This window comes from Falco cherrug, chromosome 8 (assembly GCF_023634085.1).
Source record: "Falco cherrug isolate bFalChe1 chromosome 8, bFalChe1.pri, whole genome shotgun sequence".
In the NCBI taxonomy this organism is placed as follows: domain Eukaryota; kingdom Metazoa; phylum Chordata; class Aves; order Falconiformes; family Falconidae; genus Falco; species Falco cherrug.
Genome location: NC_073704.1, coordinates 34,295,264 through 34,310,938, shown reverse-complemented (window position 1 = coordinate 34,310,938; position 15,675 = coordinate 34,295,264). Strand labels below are relative to the sequence as shown.

At 38.4% G+C, this 15,675-nt stretch overlaps 1 protein-coding gene across 3 annotated transcripts in view; it reads left to right on the top strand.

The window, feature by feature from the left end:
• Positions 1–15,675, top strand: part of DPP10 (dipeptidyl peptidase like 10) — a 548,242-nt gene that overhangs the window by 500,842 nt on the left and 31,725 nt on the right. For all 3 annotated transcript variants that reach the window (XM_055719219.1, XM_055719218.1, XM_055719220.1), the window contains exons 10-13: positions 342–439; positions 8,408–8,531; positions 10,682–10,720; positions 12,048–12,155. In XM_055719219.1, coding sequence (XP_055575194.1) covers positions 342–439; positions 8,408–8,531; positions 10,682–10,720; positions 12,048–12,155 — 369 coding nt within the window. The remainder of the gene's footprint in view (positions 1–341; positions 440–8,407; positions 8,532–10,681; positions 10,721–12,047; positions 12,156–15,675) is intronic.

Genomic DNA, 15,675 nt, shown 5'->3' with positions numbered 1-15,675 from the left:
GAGACTGTGCTGGAGGCTGCTCTAACTGCTGGTCTAGGAACTGTGTTTTTGCAGCTGACTTCACTGAACTGGGCCAAGCCACTTCTAGCATTGGTCACTTGCTCTGCACAGGGGGGTCTGTGGTCAGTAAAGGGCAGTGGGAGAATTACTGAACTGATGCTTCTTATTTTTGGCTGTGTAATTCATATGGCTGTGAAATTCATGTTTTAACATTTAAGATTTTTAAATTGTAATAACTTCTCATTATTGTAAAGGTACTGAATTGTGTCAGTGAGTGAGTCTATTTAGCTGTCAGTGACTCAGTGCCTCTAAAGCGCGTTTTTTGGTTTTTTTTTTCAAAGGCAGGTCAAACAAACCCAACAATAAAGCTGTTTGTGGTTAATCTGTATGGACCAGCACATACCTTGGAACTGATGCCACCTGACAGCTTTAAATCAAGGTATATAATTTCATTGTTTTGAAACTCATATTTGATTTAACCTGACTGTCTCTTAGGCTAATCATTTTTACCTGAGAACAACACTTATCTTAGACTGGAATGCACGTGCTCTCCATCCCTGTGGCTGAACATGATAAAATAAAATACAGCTGGACTGGATTGATGCTCCTCTTAGAAATCACAAGGATCTCAGATCTGGTCGTGTGTGATTTCCTGGGAAGCTCCAATGTACTTGAAATCCAGGAAATTAAGAATCCTAAGCTATGGTCAAGGGGGCTGAACGCTGCCCTGCTTCTGAGGTCATTACCGCGTTCACTCCCAGCCTCTCCTTGCTGTGTGCCAACTTGTTGCTTTCCGTTTCTGAAATTAGATTGCAGAATATGGAAGTGTCTTATAAATGCACAGAACACATCAGCAAGGTGTTTCATCATTTAGAGAGAAATATTCTGAACTTTTCAGATCTAATAGGTTATGGAAAATTTTGTGTCTCGTCACGGCTGACAGATGCAGTGAGGTGACAGGTGAGATGCAATGCCACCAGATCACAGAGACTAAGGGTGGTGTTTATCAGGAGAAACTGCTACAGAACCAGTGAGCTAATTTAACAGTCCTGTTAACTTGGGGACTGAAGTAATGAGGTCTGGCTGCAGCTGGTGACTCTTCTGCTAAAATTACTGTCTTAAGCTGAGCTCCTGATCACCTGTCCTCACCTGAGATGCCTTGAACCTTTTGTTTAAAGGCAAGAAAATTTTCATCCCTTGCCGTATGTGTATTCCAGTTTGTAAAATTGCAGTCATATTGATTAAATTCCTGCTGTGGTTTCAGTGCACATACTAATGGTTTTCTAGCCCTAAAATGTTATATAATAGAGATAATAATAATAATAATAATAATAATAGTACCAACAACAATAGTTACTACAGTCCACATCTGGCTCCAGTCTAAAGGCAAGGCAAGTGCCACTTTCTGTCTTTATTCAGGGCATTTTCAGATGGAGAACAGCATGAGAGGGATTGGCAATCATAAAGCTACCCCTCGCTAAAAACAAACAAACAAACACCTCTGTGTGTAGTTGTTGTTTTTGCAGTTCCTACAAAACCCAAAAGATTTTATGGTAATTGTTCCCAAAACAATCAGGATGTTAACAGTGGGCACTGATTCACAACCATTGTAGCCACTTTTCAGCTGGCATAGCTCTCTTCTACACAAATTGAGGTACCCTAATTTAGTGCAGGAATGGTTTAATGGTGAATTATGCCTTGCAATTATTTGTGTCAGCTGGAATTCTTACTGATTGTGTTAGTGAAAGGAATGATTCCAAATGAGTTGTGCTTTTTGAAGTATTTTCTTTCTGTTGATGGGCCACTACTGAAAAACGTAATAAAATCTCCTGCTGCTTGCTAACCCTTCATTAATTTAAGTAGTGCTGTAAGATCTGAAAGAGATTTCTTGCTGTCAAGATTAGCATCTTCACTCTCTCAAACAGCATTAAAATTGTCCTTTAAATGTCAGAAGGCACGAAGAAGTTAAATGAGAAAGCAATATGTAAATCTCAAGAAAAAAAAATCTTGGAAATGTTCAGATGTTATGGTTTCCCACTAGATGTTTCAGGTTCATTCTTCCTCCCCAGCAGGTTGAAAATAAAAGTAGAATCAAATGAATGGATATTGGTATCTTAAAACCTCTTCTGCATCTTGCAGCTGAAGGCTAGCAGTAGCTCAATTTGGAATTTGTTTTGTGAGCCCTAACAGGCATCTTTGCCAGATTTTTGAGTCCTTGATAAAGGTTTTGAGATATTGTTGCTGTTTAATTGAAATAATATTCATGTTTAATGTTTCTGGTTTGTTAGTGTTATCAGAAGACCAAGTAAAACTACTTAAAACTGTGAAAAAAGTTAGTTTCATCTCAATTTTAGCTGTTAAGGTATAATGTCCATGATGTAAAATTCAGAAAAAATATACAGTTGTGAGCCAAGTGTACTGTAAGTCTTGCATTCTGACTCTGGATTTGAGTAGCAGTCAGTCATCACACTGGTCATCAATCTGTATATATCTGTAGATCAATGTATATAGATATGAAGAATGATCTTTGAACAGGCCTTTCTAGAGTGTAAATCCTTGGAATTTGTAATGGTTGGGAGGGGTTTTTGAAAGTATTGGGTTTTTTACTAAAAGTAGTAGCCACTTCCAGTGGTCTCTTTTTCTCAATACCTTTCTAATCCGTTCATTATGGAGTCATTGGTAAATAGGTCGTGGGAGTCTTTCAGTATTAAATGGAATGGGATGCTATCATATATAGCTGTATGGATCTTTCAGGGCAGGGACATTCTGGACTTAGTGTTGTGCAAGTTATAACCAACTGCTATTACGGGAGAGATTCCTACACAGAGAAAGCACAAATGGATAGGGAAGAGGGCTTCTGTTACTTATAACTGCAAAAAGTAACATTCACATTCTTAACTCTCCCCAGATTGTGTGCAGTGCAGGACCTCTGAATACAGAAAACTATTTCTCTGATTTTTAGGACATCTGGGAACTCAATGCAAGATTGAGTAAATTCAGTGTTCTGCCTTCATTTACTTCTTGCAGTGATTCTATAAATGTGCTTGGTAATATTTCCCAACCTTTGTTCAGGCTATTCTGATATGAAGATAGCAATAACGTTTTTAGATTTACTCCTGAAAGTTTGATTCTGTGGAAAAAAATTACCATCTACTGTGCACTGTTAATGCCACAAAAAGACTGACAGTCTCCCTTTAAGCGTGTGCTTGCATTCTGTGCAATTACTGTTTCCCCCTCGGTGTTTCCATTCCACGCGTACAATTACATTATGTTTTCTTCAGTGGCAAACACGATTTTGTACTGCAGGGTTTTTTTCTCATTAGCCCTAGAAAGCCAGTATACATGGAAGATGAAGTATATGTGCATTCGTACACTGCTAGCTCCTGAAGTTCCGGTTGGAAAGCTAATAGCTCCTGCTGCAAACCTTGAAAAAGTGTGTGCAGGTGGTCAGTGCAAACCACTGTAACTTAGGACAACTGAAGAATTCTTGTAACTGGTGCTATTTAGATCTAAGGTATTAATATGTTAGGAAGAAATTATGTAGGCTGATTTTTAAAACTCCATGCTTGAATTTAGACCTGTCAGGCAGAAAAAATTCATTTCTTCTCCAAAGTAAAAATAGCTAAGACCAAGAAAACGTGAAATAACACATGAAAGAAATTGCAGTTATTAGAGTAGAGCTGTGCTTTCATATATGATGAAAATATTTTTCTGCTAGAACTGTGTGTTGACTCTTGAAAGTCTCAGTGTTGGGGTCACCCACTGTCTTCTTTCCCCATTCTCATCCATAGTGAGCAAGCTACAGCGGCTCCCCACTACTCCCAGACATTGCTGACCAGGTAGCTTTAAAAAGCACCGTAAGAAATTCAGTCCTTTTACTTACTTTTTCCAGTAGTAGTTAAATGCCTGAAAAAAAAGCTAGATACCTACATTCTCATTTCATATGTGCCTGCTTTTCAAAGAGACTGAAGTATACAGCCAGACCCTTCAGACTTTGTAGAAAAAAAAAAATATTTTATGAACTTTAATCGTTTGTAATGAAACCAAAAACACTTAAGAAATTGAGTTTGTATTAATTCAAATAATGCTTCCTCAAATAATGACAAGCCTCACCAGTGTTTTTGTTATCCACACATATCCAAATCAACAGAATCATTTGGATATTTATATACTTCTAATTTGAAATCACCTTTTGAATCTAGAAAGCTTGATTTTATACCTCTGGCAGCCTTGCTTTGGAATGTGAAGCTTACTGGATTCTAACTGGAAATGGGAAAGGTTGGGAGGGGGGTCCAATTTGCTATTAAGAAAACTGGGGTTTACTTTTAGCTTTGCTTAGATATGCTGTGTCTAAACTTCTTTCAAGCTTTGGCCCCTCCCCTGTCTTGTAACTTGGCAATAACAATACCCATCTCACAAGGTTAATGTAAAGGATTAATTCACTCCCATACCCTATAGCAAATGGCTGTAATCTGCTCAGCCAAAGCCTACAGGATAAAAAAATATTCACATACTTTATTGAAGCCTTCCCGCACAATGCCAAAGTATTTATTGATTATACCCTTCCCTATTCAGTAGGAAGAAATGCAAGTGCTGCACATGGGCCAGGAAAAGCCCTTGGGTCAGCAGGGGCTGGGACCCAGCTGCCTGCCCAGCTGTTCTGCTGAGAGATTTGTGCTTGGGGCTGAATAGGGGACAACAGCATGTGCTTACTGTCACCAGAGCTGGACTGCTGTGGGAGTGTGGCCAGCAGACTGAGGGAGGTTGGATAACCCATAAAGGCAGAGCATCACCCACCAACTTGGGGATTCAAAGGAGATGAAGAGGGTCCATCAGCGTGCTACCAAGATGGTCATGACCAGGGTCCATGGCGCCAAGGAAGCGGGGAACAGAGCTTGTTAGCCTGACTAGGATGGTGGCCATCACCACCCATGGGAAGGGGAGCTAGAAAAAGTCCTTCCAACCAAATACTTGTGGCTTAGACTCAGAAGAAAACTGCAATACATCCAGCAATGTATGCATAGATAAAGTCATGTGTAGTATACCAAAATACTAACAAACTGTAGTTATCTTAGCGACCTTGCAGGTTGTTCTCGATTTGTGTTGTTTTGCACGTGTTTCTGAGAATGACGTTGTCTATTAGTATCTGTAAATTCTCATCCACTTTTCAATACACAGCAATATAAATAATTTTAGATTATAGTAAATATTCTAGAGCATTCTGCATGGGGCAAGTTTCTATTGTTGTTTACCTTCTTAGATAACAACTTGCCAGCAAACTAGTAGGGCATAATAGGTTGGGTCGTTGGGGTTTTTTTTGGGTGAACCCTGTTGTGTTTATTATCAAAATCCAAATCTATTAAAGCCATCAAAGTAAGGTTCCTTTTTCCATTGCTATAAATATTAAATATCTTCCAGATATTCTTATGAGCAAGTCTTTCATAATCAGCTCATTGGCTTAAAGTTAGAGCAATTTCTTCATTACATTGAATGGTATGAAGTTCCAAATTTTGACTCTTTTTTCTTCAACGCTGTCTTATTTAAGTTTAATGCTGTGAGTTACTTTCCCGTGGTGTTAGTCTATTTCAAATCTAAGTATCTAATATTCAAATTCAATTATGATTGCAACTGTGCTTCCAGTGTAATGCAGTGCAAATCCCTTCCCCTTGTTCAGCTTATTGTCTCTGTTGACTTTGCTAAGCACTTACACTTAACAGCCAGCAAGATACACAGATATATTGTTCTAGTCACAAGCATCCCAAAACTTACAAGTGAAACAAGACGTGGTGGACATTCTTAAGTGGTGATAAATGTATTAGCAAACTGTTAAACTACCTCCATAGAACTGTGTATTAGTTAAGATAAGCAAAAGAAAGGAAAACATTCTGTAAGAATGAAAGATTTTTTAAAAAATAAGGTCTTCAAGCTCGGCAAAGGATGATAAACACCTTTGATATTTAACATTTTTTGTCAGCAGTTAAAAATGAATGCAGACTTCACCAAGTTACAAGTCTTTGGAAAAAAGTTAATTGCCATATGCTCAGGAAAGACATTTGCTTTCTTAACACCTGCAGCTGGAAATTTATTTTTTCTCTGAATATCCTCCATCCCTCTCAGGCCCCAAGATCTGACCTTTCTCGGTGTGCAGCACCCCTTTGGCATACACGAGATGTTCCAGCTCCGACTGTTGAGCTGACTGTATACATGTGACGTGCCTGGTTCACAGGCCTAAGGGAATTCTTTATACTGATTAACTTATATAATTGCCTTTTGAAGGCCAATTTGAAGTCAAGCAACAGATTTAAATACCGAAGTTGGGATCAGAAGTAGTACTGTGGTCAAGGAGCTTTAAGCTCTTGTTTTTATGCATTGCCTGGTTCAGTCCAGCTTAGAATAAAGTGAGTCACGTACAAACTCCTTCAGCATGACTGGACATGGGATGCTGTGGAAGGAGCCTGCCTTTTCTGTTCTCAGTGCTTTCTGTCTGCTTTTACACAGAGTAAAGAGGAAAGCTATGTTTTTGGGATTCAGAAAGGAAAAAATGTTAGGGCAGATGAGAGGGAAGAAACTTTAAAAAGGCTGAGGTGAAAACTTGATTAGACCACAAAATGGGGACTGGCTGAAAACCAAAAAGGCAGGTCTATGAGGCAAGGTTTGAGTGAGGTTTTCTTGATGGTCAGGTTCAGTGGGAGCCATGAGAACTGGTGAGATGGTGTGGATAGAAATGAGAATCAACAAACGGGTTTTACGGTTCCCGTGATCATCTTATAGTGGCCCTGCTGTGAGAAAAGGGATCAATAAGGAAAACCCGGGAACTGGCTACACAAAGTACAGGAAAAAGAACATTAGGAGTGGAGTGAGGAGATGCAGCTTGAATAAAACAAGCCACAGCAAGAGAGAAAAGTCTGCTCTTATTAGGCCAGTTGAATGCTAAAACTGGATTCTGCCTTTGCCACGCAGCCCCTGTGTGATACAGGGAGTTTGAACTGCTGTGGTGATTGGCAATTGCGTTTGTTACTCTTTGGACATGCGGTAAATTAATCCACAGTCTGATTTAAGAAATATTCCCAAACAAAGGTGAATGTTATGCGCTGAACATTCAAACTGCTGTGAAGCACCTAACTAAGTGGGTATCAAATTGAGGACCTAAAATAAGTGTACATTTTAATGAAATACCTTGCTTCAGTCTTTTGTCCAGAGAACAGTCATAGTCTTTCCTCTTTAAAGGTTGTTGTGAGGAAACTTGAGGTACGTACAGATGCAGAAAGTCTAGTAATCCCAGGACGTTTGTGTATTTGGGTCTGGAGGAAAGAGAGTGCACTTATTCTCATTACCAGTACGTAGATTAGTTGAAAAAAAGCCTGCTAAGTTTGGCGACACAAACTGATAGCAGCTTCCTCAGAACTAAAACAGTTTTTGCCCTGCAGGCTTCTCTGGTTTTATTTAACTTTATCAGCCGATCTAATAAAACATAGGACTTCTACAAACTTTGCCTTGGTTTTATCTCTTGACCTGCAACAACACTACTACTCAGTATGCGCCTGTGCACGCTGAATGTGTGAAACAATAGATTAACTGCAAAACTGTGAATTACAAAGGAACATTACCTTGAGACAGTACTTAATTTCAGAAGGGTATGTGTTTCTACTTATATATGTATATATGCAGTATACTGCAATCCTGAGAAACAAGTCATAATGTAGTGAATTTTGAACATACTTTTATGCATAGTTGATGGAAAGAAAAATTTTAAGATGATCTTTTGCTTTCACTTCAGTGATCAGGGAGTTTATGTCAGTGATGGAAGATGATGTTACAGTTTGAATTGGACTATTAATTACTATATCAGCTGGATTCTGAATGATTTAATCTTCTGTTTCCACCCCCCACTGAAGACTTTTTCAAATGGAACAGCTCAGCCTCTGTTTTGTAGAATTTGGTTTGGGGATAATTTGGTCTTATTTTTTTGTTTGTTTGGCGGTAGGACTGGAATCTTTTGCAAAAATGTGTGTCTTCTGAATGCTTTTGGTATAGGAAATACTGGCTTCTGTTGGAGTTCAGTGTTTGTTTTTAAACTGGCCAGCAATACATGGTTCATGTGTATTTGCAAACCTATGTTTCACAAGTATATGCTTCACAGCTGATAAAATTTAGGTATTAGAAATGGCTGAGAAGGAGGTGATAATGGAGTACGGATTTCCGAGAGGAACAGCGCACTGGGACTGATCCTTTCCTCTTGTAGGAACACAGATGCTGGGCATTTAGGGTTATTTTCTCCATCCCTCGGTACTGATACTGTCATGCGGTACAAATCCAGCATTTGATGAACTGTGTATATTCTTTTTTAAAAAAAGTCTAATCTGAAATAGGAATAATCTGAACATTGTGATTTCAAATGTCTGCTTAGGGAATATTACATCACTATGGTGAAATGGGTAAGCAACACCAAGGCTGTGGTGAGATGGTTAAACAGACCTCAGAATATCTCCATCCTTACGGTTTGTGAAACCACAACTGGGGCTTGCAGCAGGGTAAGTTGGTTTTTTCCTAAACTGTCTTTTCAAGGTTTCTTCCTGCATTTTGTTTTCACATTCAGAAAAAGAAATTTGGAAATCAGTTTGCAGATGCAGTACTTGCAAGCTGAATATAATTAGTCAGCAGGGAGGAAATGGATGTGAGAAAATTCCAAATCTGGTGAAATGATTTCATGCAATTAGCAACTTTGAGTGACATTTTTGGAATTACTAAGCTTTGTTCATTCATTAACTTCAGTGGAAACTGCAGTTGCTGAACATCATGTACTTTGGATATAGCTAGTGCAGTGACAAGCTTGTCTTCCATCAGATATTTTCAGCTGCCTGGTTTCTCCTCTCTCCCCCTACAGTTTCATTTCCGATCTTCCTGTTTCTCACAGCTTACATATGTTTAAGGAAAAGGTGTAAAATTCTGATAATTCCTGCAAATTCAATAACAGAATTAAGTAACTAGAAAAAAATAAAATTGACAGGCAACGGGGATATTTCATTTTGAATGTAAGCCAAGCTGAAATGTATTTTTCTATTTGAATTCAGCCACATCCCATCCCTTGACCCAGACTTTGACTTCTGACACTCCTGCATTCCGTCTCTCCATTTTCACAGTCAATCTTGCATCTTGAATGCATCTGGCCACTTTCCCATTCTGAGTCACAATCTCTTCCCAGACCCAACTAAAAGTATAAATATTTTCTTTACATGCTAATATCAGTACCAGCAGATGCTCTAAAGTAGAGGGTAAAATTTGGCAGTTTAAATGGTTATGAGTGATTAATGTTGGTCTAAATTTGGCCTCTGAGTCAAAGGCTCCCATCAGTGTCTTCTACTGAAGTCAATCATGTTAAAGCATTAGGGATTGTTTCGGAGCTTGTCTGCTTCTTTTACTATGTAGTAAAAAAAAAAAAAAAAAAAAAAAAAGCTGCTTTTCCTGACTCAGAAACTACAAATAAATCCCCAAACTGCGGATTAAGATTGTGAATATGGAGATTTGTTGATTGCATTGCTTTTTACATGGTTCCCGCAAGCCCTGTGCCCTTTTGTTAAGAAAGTCAGTCATGAACCACTGTGGGCAGTCGCTTCTGAAAGGAAGCCTGTATGTGCTCCAAGGTCAATTTGACTTATCTGAAGTAGACATCCAGGGAGCTGTAATCCAGGACATAGTACAGAAGAGAGAGATTGAGAAATCCCACTCCAGAAGAATTAAAGTGTTGCAAAGGACCTTCTTAGGTAGGTAAGGAAGGATAGTGCTGCAGTGTCACTGTAGTGCGTGCAGCTCAGACCAGGCTCATGCTTGTCACCCTGGATGTTTCCTGCACTGCATCTGCTGGGATAAAGTGATGCTCCTGAATTCAGTAATGGATGAGGAAAGGCCTTATTGTAAGATTTTAACATTGTATCACACCATTTGATTCCAACTATAAACTTTTTTTTTTCTCCCCTACCATTTTGCACATGTTCTCAATTCCAAAAAGTAGTTTAAAACCAGCTGCTGTAATAGCTACAGATATTTCATTTTTAGGCCATATATGTACAGATGTTTCTCTAGCTAATAAATTTTCATTACTTCAGTGTGACTGACAATTTACAACAGTTGACCTATATTCTGTATTTTTTTCCAACGATGTGTGCATGGTATTTGGGGGTTCTTTTGGATGGCATGATGTAAAATATGAGTGTCCCCAATAAAAAACATTCATTTGCATTTATTTATTTTTTTCTCTTCATTAATGCCACACTACAACCCATTAAAGCAGGGAATTGTGATTTGAAAAGGTCTTGCAATTCGAGCTTGATGCTGGCTGTTTGCCCAGTGTTGATGAAGGACCTAAAATATCCAGTTATCAGATGATGCCTAGAGGTAAAAAACAAATGGAACTGCCTGTGTAAAGCTTCTTGATAGCTAATCAGAAAAGACTGAAAAAGACATTCTTAGGTCCCCTGTGGTGTTATACCAAAAACTCTGAATAAAGCAGCTGACTTTGTAATTAAATTATTGTTTGTTTCAATGTAAGTGCCAATGAAGAGATGTGAAGATTGTAACACAGTAGAAGAAAACCCACAAAACAGCTAAAGACCTTTTCCTGAATGTGGGAAATATTTTTGATCTATAGCTATTCCATAAAAGCAATTTCTTTCTTTTTTTTTAGAAATATGAAATGCAGTCAGACCTGTGGCTTCCTAAACAGGTATAGTATAAATGCTATTTCTGGGTGTATAAAGTGTAATTGCTTCATTGTCATTTTTATTTAATAATATGTTATTTTTATAAGCTATGGAAATACGTTCCTTTTAAAACTGAATACCTTTTAGGAACCTAAATTAATTTAACAACTGAGGATTGTAGCAGTGCCTGTGTAAACACTCAGGTGGCAGCTTGTTTCTCTGGTAGCAGGTATCCTGTCACCTAGCATCACACAGAGGACATTTTGCAATCTAGCTGACCGTGTCAGTGGTGGAAAGAGATAACGTGCTTCCAGCCAGCGATTCGGCCCTTTGAACTGAGCCACTGCCTGGGTTTCAGAGGCAATATTCCCGTCAGTTACTGATCTCGCTGCATTCAGTTAATCAGGCACTTAAATGACCAGCTGATTAACTACCTAACTCACGGATGGTTAAAGATAGATTAGACAAATCCCATTCCAAGTCCTATATAGTGCACTAATTTTTTTCTGATTAAAAAATAACCTCACCAAATTAAACCCAAAGGAGTTCAAAGATTAAAGGTCATACGGGCTATAATTGGAATGCATGAGAATAATATTTCTAAATTCATACCCAGAACAATATGTTGAACTAATGTGTCAGCAAATTATTCCATTTTCATGGCTTCAGAAGAGCTGTCCAATAAATGGACGAAACACATTCTATTTAAAATACATTTCAGGCTTCATTTTGCAATGTGCAAATGAGAAATCATTTTGAAAAAACTATGCTTTTATAGCAAGCTGTTTTCCCTTAATATTTCTGTGTGAAGTTATGCATGGAGAGATGGTATCAGATCAGGCTACAATTTACAGTAAGACCATGATTCAGAATATCACTTCAAGGTACCTATTTTTCCTATACAACTTTATCAAATCAGTGAGTGTTAAGCACGTACTTAGTAATGTGTCGCTGAGTCCAGGCCATGGAAACATTTGTTCTCCTCATTGCTAGTAGGACTTACCTCTGTCTTTAATTGTATGTCTGTAAAGGAATGTATCCTGGAAAGTCCCACTGCGTGAGGGATGAGACTACCAGACCTTTCACTGGGAGGGAGGGTTTTGCAAGGGCTGTAATCCATGCTTTAGGACAAGGTTGCACAATGGTAACTGCTGGCATGAACTTCATTGAGCTTTAGGCACCACACTTTTGTTAATCTTACCAGAGTATATTCAAAATCTAAGGATTTTTTTCTCCGCTTGTTTCGTGAGCACAGCAGCTATCAAAACCAAGGAGACAAAAAACCTAAGCTGATGTTTTGTTAAGAAGTTTAATGAGAAGTGTGACAAACTAACAATCTTACATTTATAGAATGAAGAACCAGTTTTCTCCAAGGATGGCAGTAAGTTCTTCATGACTGTCCCAGTGAAGCAGGGGGGCCGGGGTGAATTTCACCACATCGCCATGTTTATCGTTCAGGTAAGGTTTTAGTTCAGGCTATTTTAAATACCCTACTGGTCATCTAGGACTTCTGATGAGGACACATGACCCAAGCAAAGGCTTGCACTTCAGTAGAATCTGAACACTTGTGTCATGGTCATTTTTCAGGTTGTCACTCAGTGCAGAGGGACATATTTATAACTTTTTCCAGAACACATAAAGCTTGCTCTCATTTCTTAGACCTCTGCTGTGGTGGCACATAAGGTCCATAAATGAAAGATGTTTCCAAAGTACTCTTTCTGGAAGTTTTCATCTTTTCTTTGTACCTCTATAGACAAGCAGAGATGTTTTCTTGTTAGAGCCTTCTGTCAATAATAATGTTTTATAGTCATAGAAATTCAAGAGACCTGCAGAAATGTTCATTTTGCCCTCTTTATATGCACTATGTATGCCCAAGTATAATTTTAAATGTCAATTCAGAATATTCAGAATCTGATCTTACTCACAGCAGTACAGGGAGGCAATACCCAAAACTTAAAATGTTATGAAAATTAGGACACTTTTATTACCCTTTGCAACATTTTCCAGTGGTTTCCATTTCCCAGGGTTGTTATTTTTCCAAGGAAGAATCTGAAAGAAGATGAATTTGCACTATGATTTTGAAGGTCATCAGTGTGAAGTTGTGATGAACTAATAAAAGAAATGATGCCCTGGAATGGAACACTCCAAGGCATCTATTTAAATCAGTAGAGCATTAATCCAGGTACTTTAGCAGAGCCGTATGACGTAGGAGGGATTATCAAGGTACCCAAAACATCAAAAGAGCAGACTTGGCATCAAGAAACTCTATTGTCTCCCCTTATGACAGTGTTCTGGTATGAACATTATTAAGTCTGAAATATGTTCACAGTGTACTGCAGACAGAACAAGAGCAAAAGAACTTTAATAAAAAATTAACCTTAAGAAACAAGAAAAAGATACTCATTCACTAGAGTAAACATATCAAGAAAGCATCAGAGAAGAAAAAAGGGATCAAAGGCTTGTAAAATTCTGTCTTCTAAAGAAAGCACTAACTCAGGTGACAATTTGGTAAAGGTATATTAATATAGTAACCACATACAAATTCACAATGGAGCAAAAACGTTTAGTCAATCAAGTCTTCTTTTTGTTTCTTTCCCAATATGAATAAGTATCATTAAAATACATGAAATAATAATGAAGTAGATCTAAAAAGTAACTTGCAGCTTTCCCAAGGATGTTACAGATACATTCAAATTTGCCTTAAACCTGTAGCCTCTGACATTTTTCACTTACTGAAGAGCTCAGGAAACTTGATCCTAATTCAGGAAAATATTTATGTAATAGATTAAGCCCACTCCTATTCAATAAGATATTTAAATATATACCTGCTTGTAAATGCATGTTTTAATCCCACCAGGATGATGTTTCAATTCAAGTTTATGATTAAGAGTTTAGTATTCTATCCCTTTTAGGCAGAATTAGAGCCCTCTGTACTGCTCACCTCCAAAAAAAATAAAAAAAACAAACTTCTATTTTGACCAGCATCACCATGAATAAACAAGTTTGGATGGTATCATCAAGGACAGATTTGGCTTTAAGTATACCGCTGCTCTTGAGAAGAAGAGGAGATGTGATATCCCATGTATCAACCATTATTCATCAATAAGCAACATTCTGCATGGTCACGGGGCTGACAGAGAGCAATAAAGGACAGGAAATGTGTTGATATGATGTGCTTTACACACCGCATTAATCTGATCATCCATTATTTCTAAAGCAAACATGGAGGCATAAAAATTATATTAACCGTTGCACGTAAAGTCTTTTGTCACATCAGATGTTTGTCACACCTTGTGAGAGAGCCACAGTGGCCTAACAGGTGCCCTGCAGAATTTAAAGCAGTCAGCAGGTCACCCATACCCAGATGATCACAGTTTTTTCATGATGGAGCTTGGATAACACTGGAATTTGGAATTTAGAGTCTCATTACTTCTCTGTACTACTCGGTACAGATACCAGCTCGTTAACAGAAAGCAGCCTCCAAGTGCAGGAAAGTTAAAACACAGAACCAACGTGAACATACAGTGACAAAGAAGTAAATGTTAATGGCTTGCTTTAGATTAATTTGATCACTGAGGCTTATTTGTCAGTCTTACAATAAGTACTGACAAATGATCTTTCTTGGACGGCATTTCTTTGACTGTACTTTAGAAAAGCATGTGTCAATAATACAATCAAAGCATGTTGGCAGGAGCATCTAATTAAATCTTCTTGCAAGGGGAGGTTGCTGTTTAAAAGGTTACTGTCTATCATATATTATTTACTGTCAATGTAGAGGGCTAGATGTGTGTTTTATTGTTTTCAAATGCTTTTAGTAACTTATGAAATATTTAAAAGAAACTAATCTCAAAATGGGATTGAATCATATGTTATGTATCTAGAAATTTCTTACATGGGGTTTTGCCACTCTAGAAAGTATCGTTTTTCCAACCACAAACTAAGAATTATAAAGTAACTTTAATGGATCAAGGCAAGAACTTCCTGCAAGCTTCATAAATTATGTATTATGGCTGTAACCTTGAAAAATAACCATGTTTATTAACGCTTGGCTGGGCTTTTTATTGCTGTTTCTTGTTAGATGCTGTGATCTCAATATTTAGGTATCTCTTTCAATAGTTGCAGCTTCTCTCCCTCTAGAGAAGAAATACTGACGTATAGTAAATCACTAATTTGTATTTTAATCATTTGTGGAGACAGCACTGAATATCAGAACTTCCTGAACAAGGGAACCCTCATCATAAACATACGTACAGCACCTAGCACAACATCCTGGTTTCAATTGCTACTTGCAAGGCTTGCCATGGTGTTACTGCGTCGTTCATTCCTTGTGGATCAGTTCTAAGGGTCTTGTTTCTGCCTTGCCAGTTCCAGACACGTCTCACAGGTGTCCTTGAGCATTTTCTGCTTTCTAGTTACTGCTGCTGTTGATGTAGAGCTCGGAGTTTAAAGGTTACAGTTCAGAAATCTGAGGATTTAAAACATTCTTCATGCCTTTACAAGTTTTTATAGGCCACGTAATCACTGAGGCCACTGTGACTAGGTGCTTGGTATTCGCAGGGCACAGTGCCGTTGGATCCTCCGTCTGACCTGCTCTGTAACTCCTGCTGCTCAGTGTTGCCCACTAAAGCAGAGATACAAGCTGAAGTGTCACCTCTTCTCTTGACAAAATCTGTCTTGAATTTGGAAACAAAGAATTTTTTATATCCAGGCCATGCATCATAAACCTGGTATAGAAAAAACACCTTCAACGTGTTCGTGCTGGATTATAGTGAGGGGTGAAGTTCTAATTTTCAGTGTTGTAAGCCACAGGTTTACCTTTTGCACCAAGAAGCACACTCAGATGAGCTTCTCACTCTTCAGGTTTCATGGTTTGCAGCCTGTGCCTGGTGAGGAGCCTGCCGCAGAGTCCAGCCAAGGCTTGGTTTTACCTGAGGGCAGGTGGGCGCTACCCCCTGGGGGTTCCTAAGGCAGCTCCTGC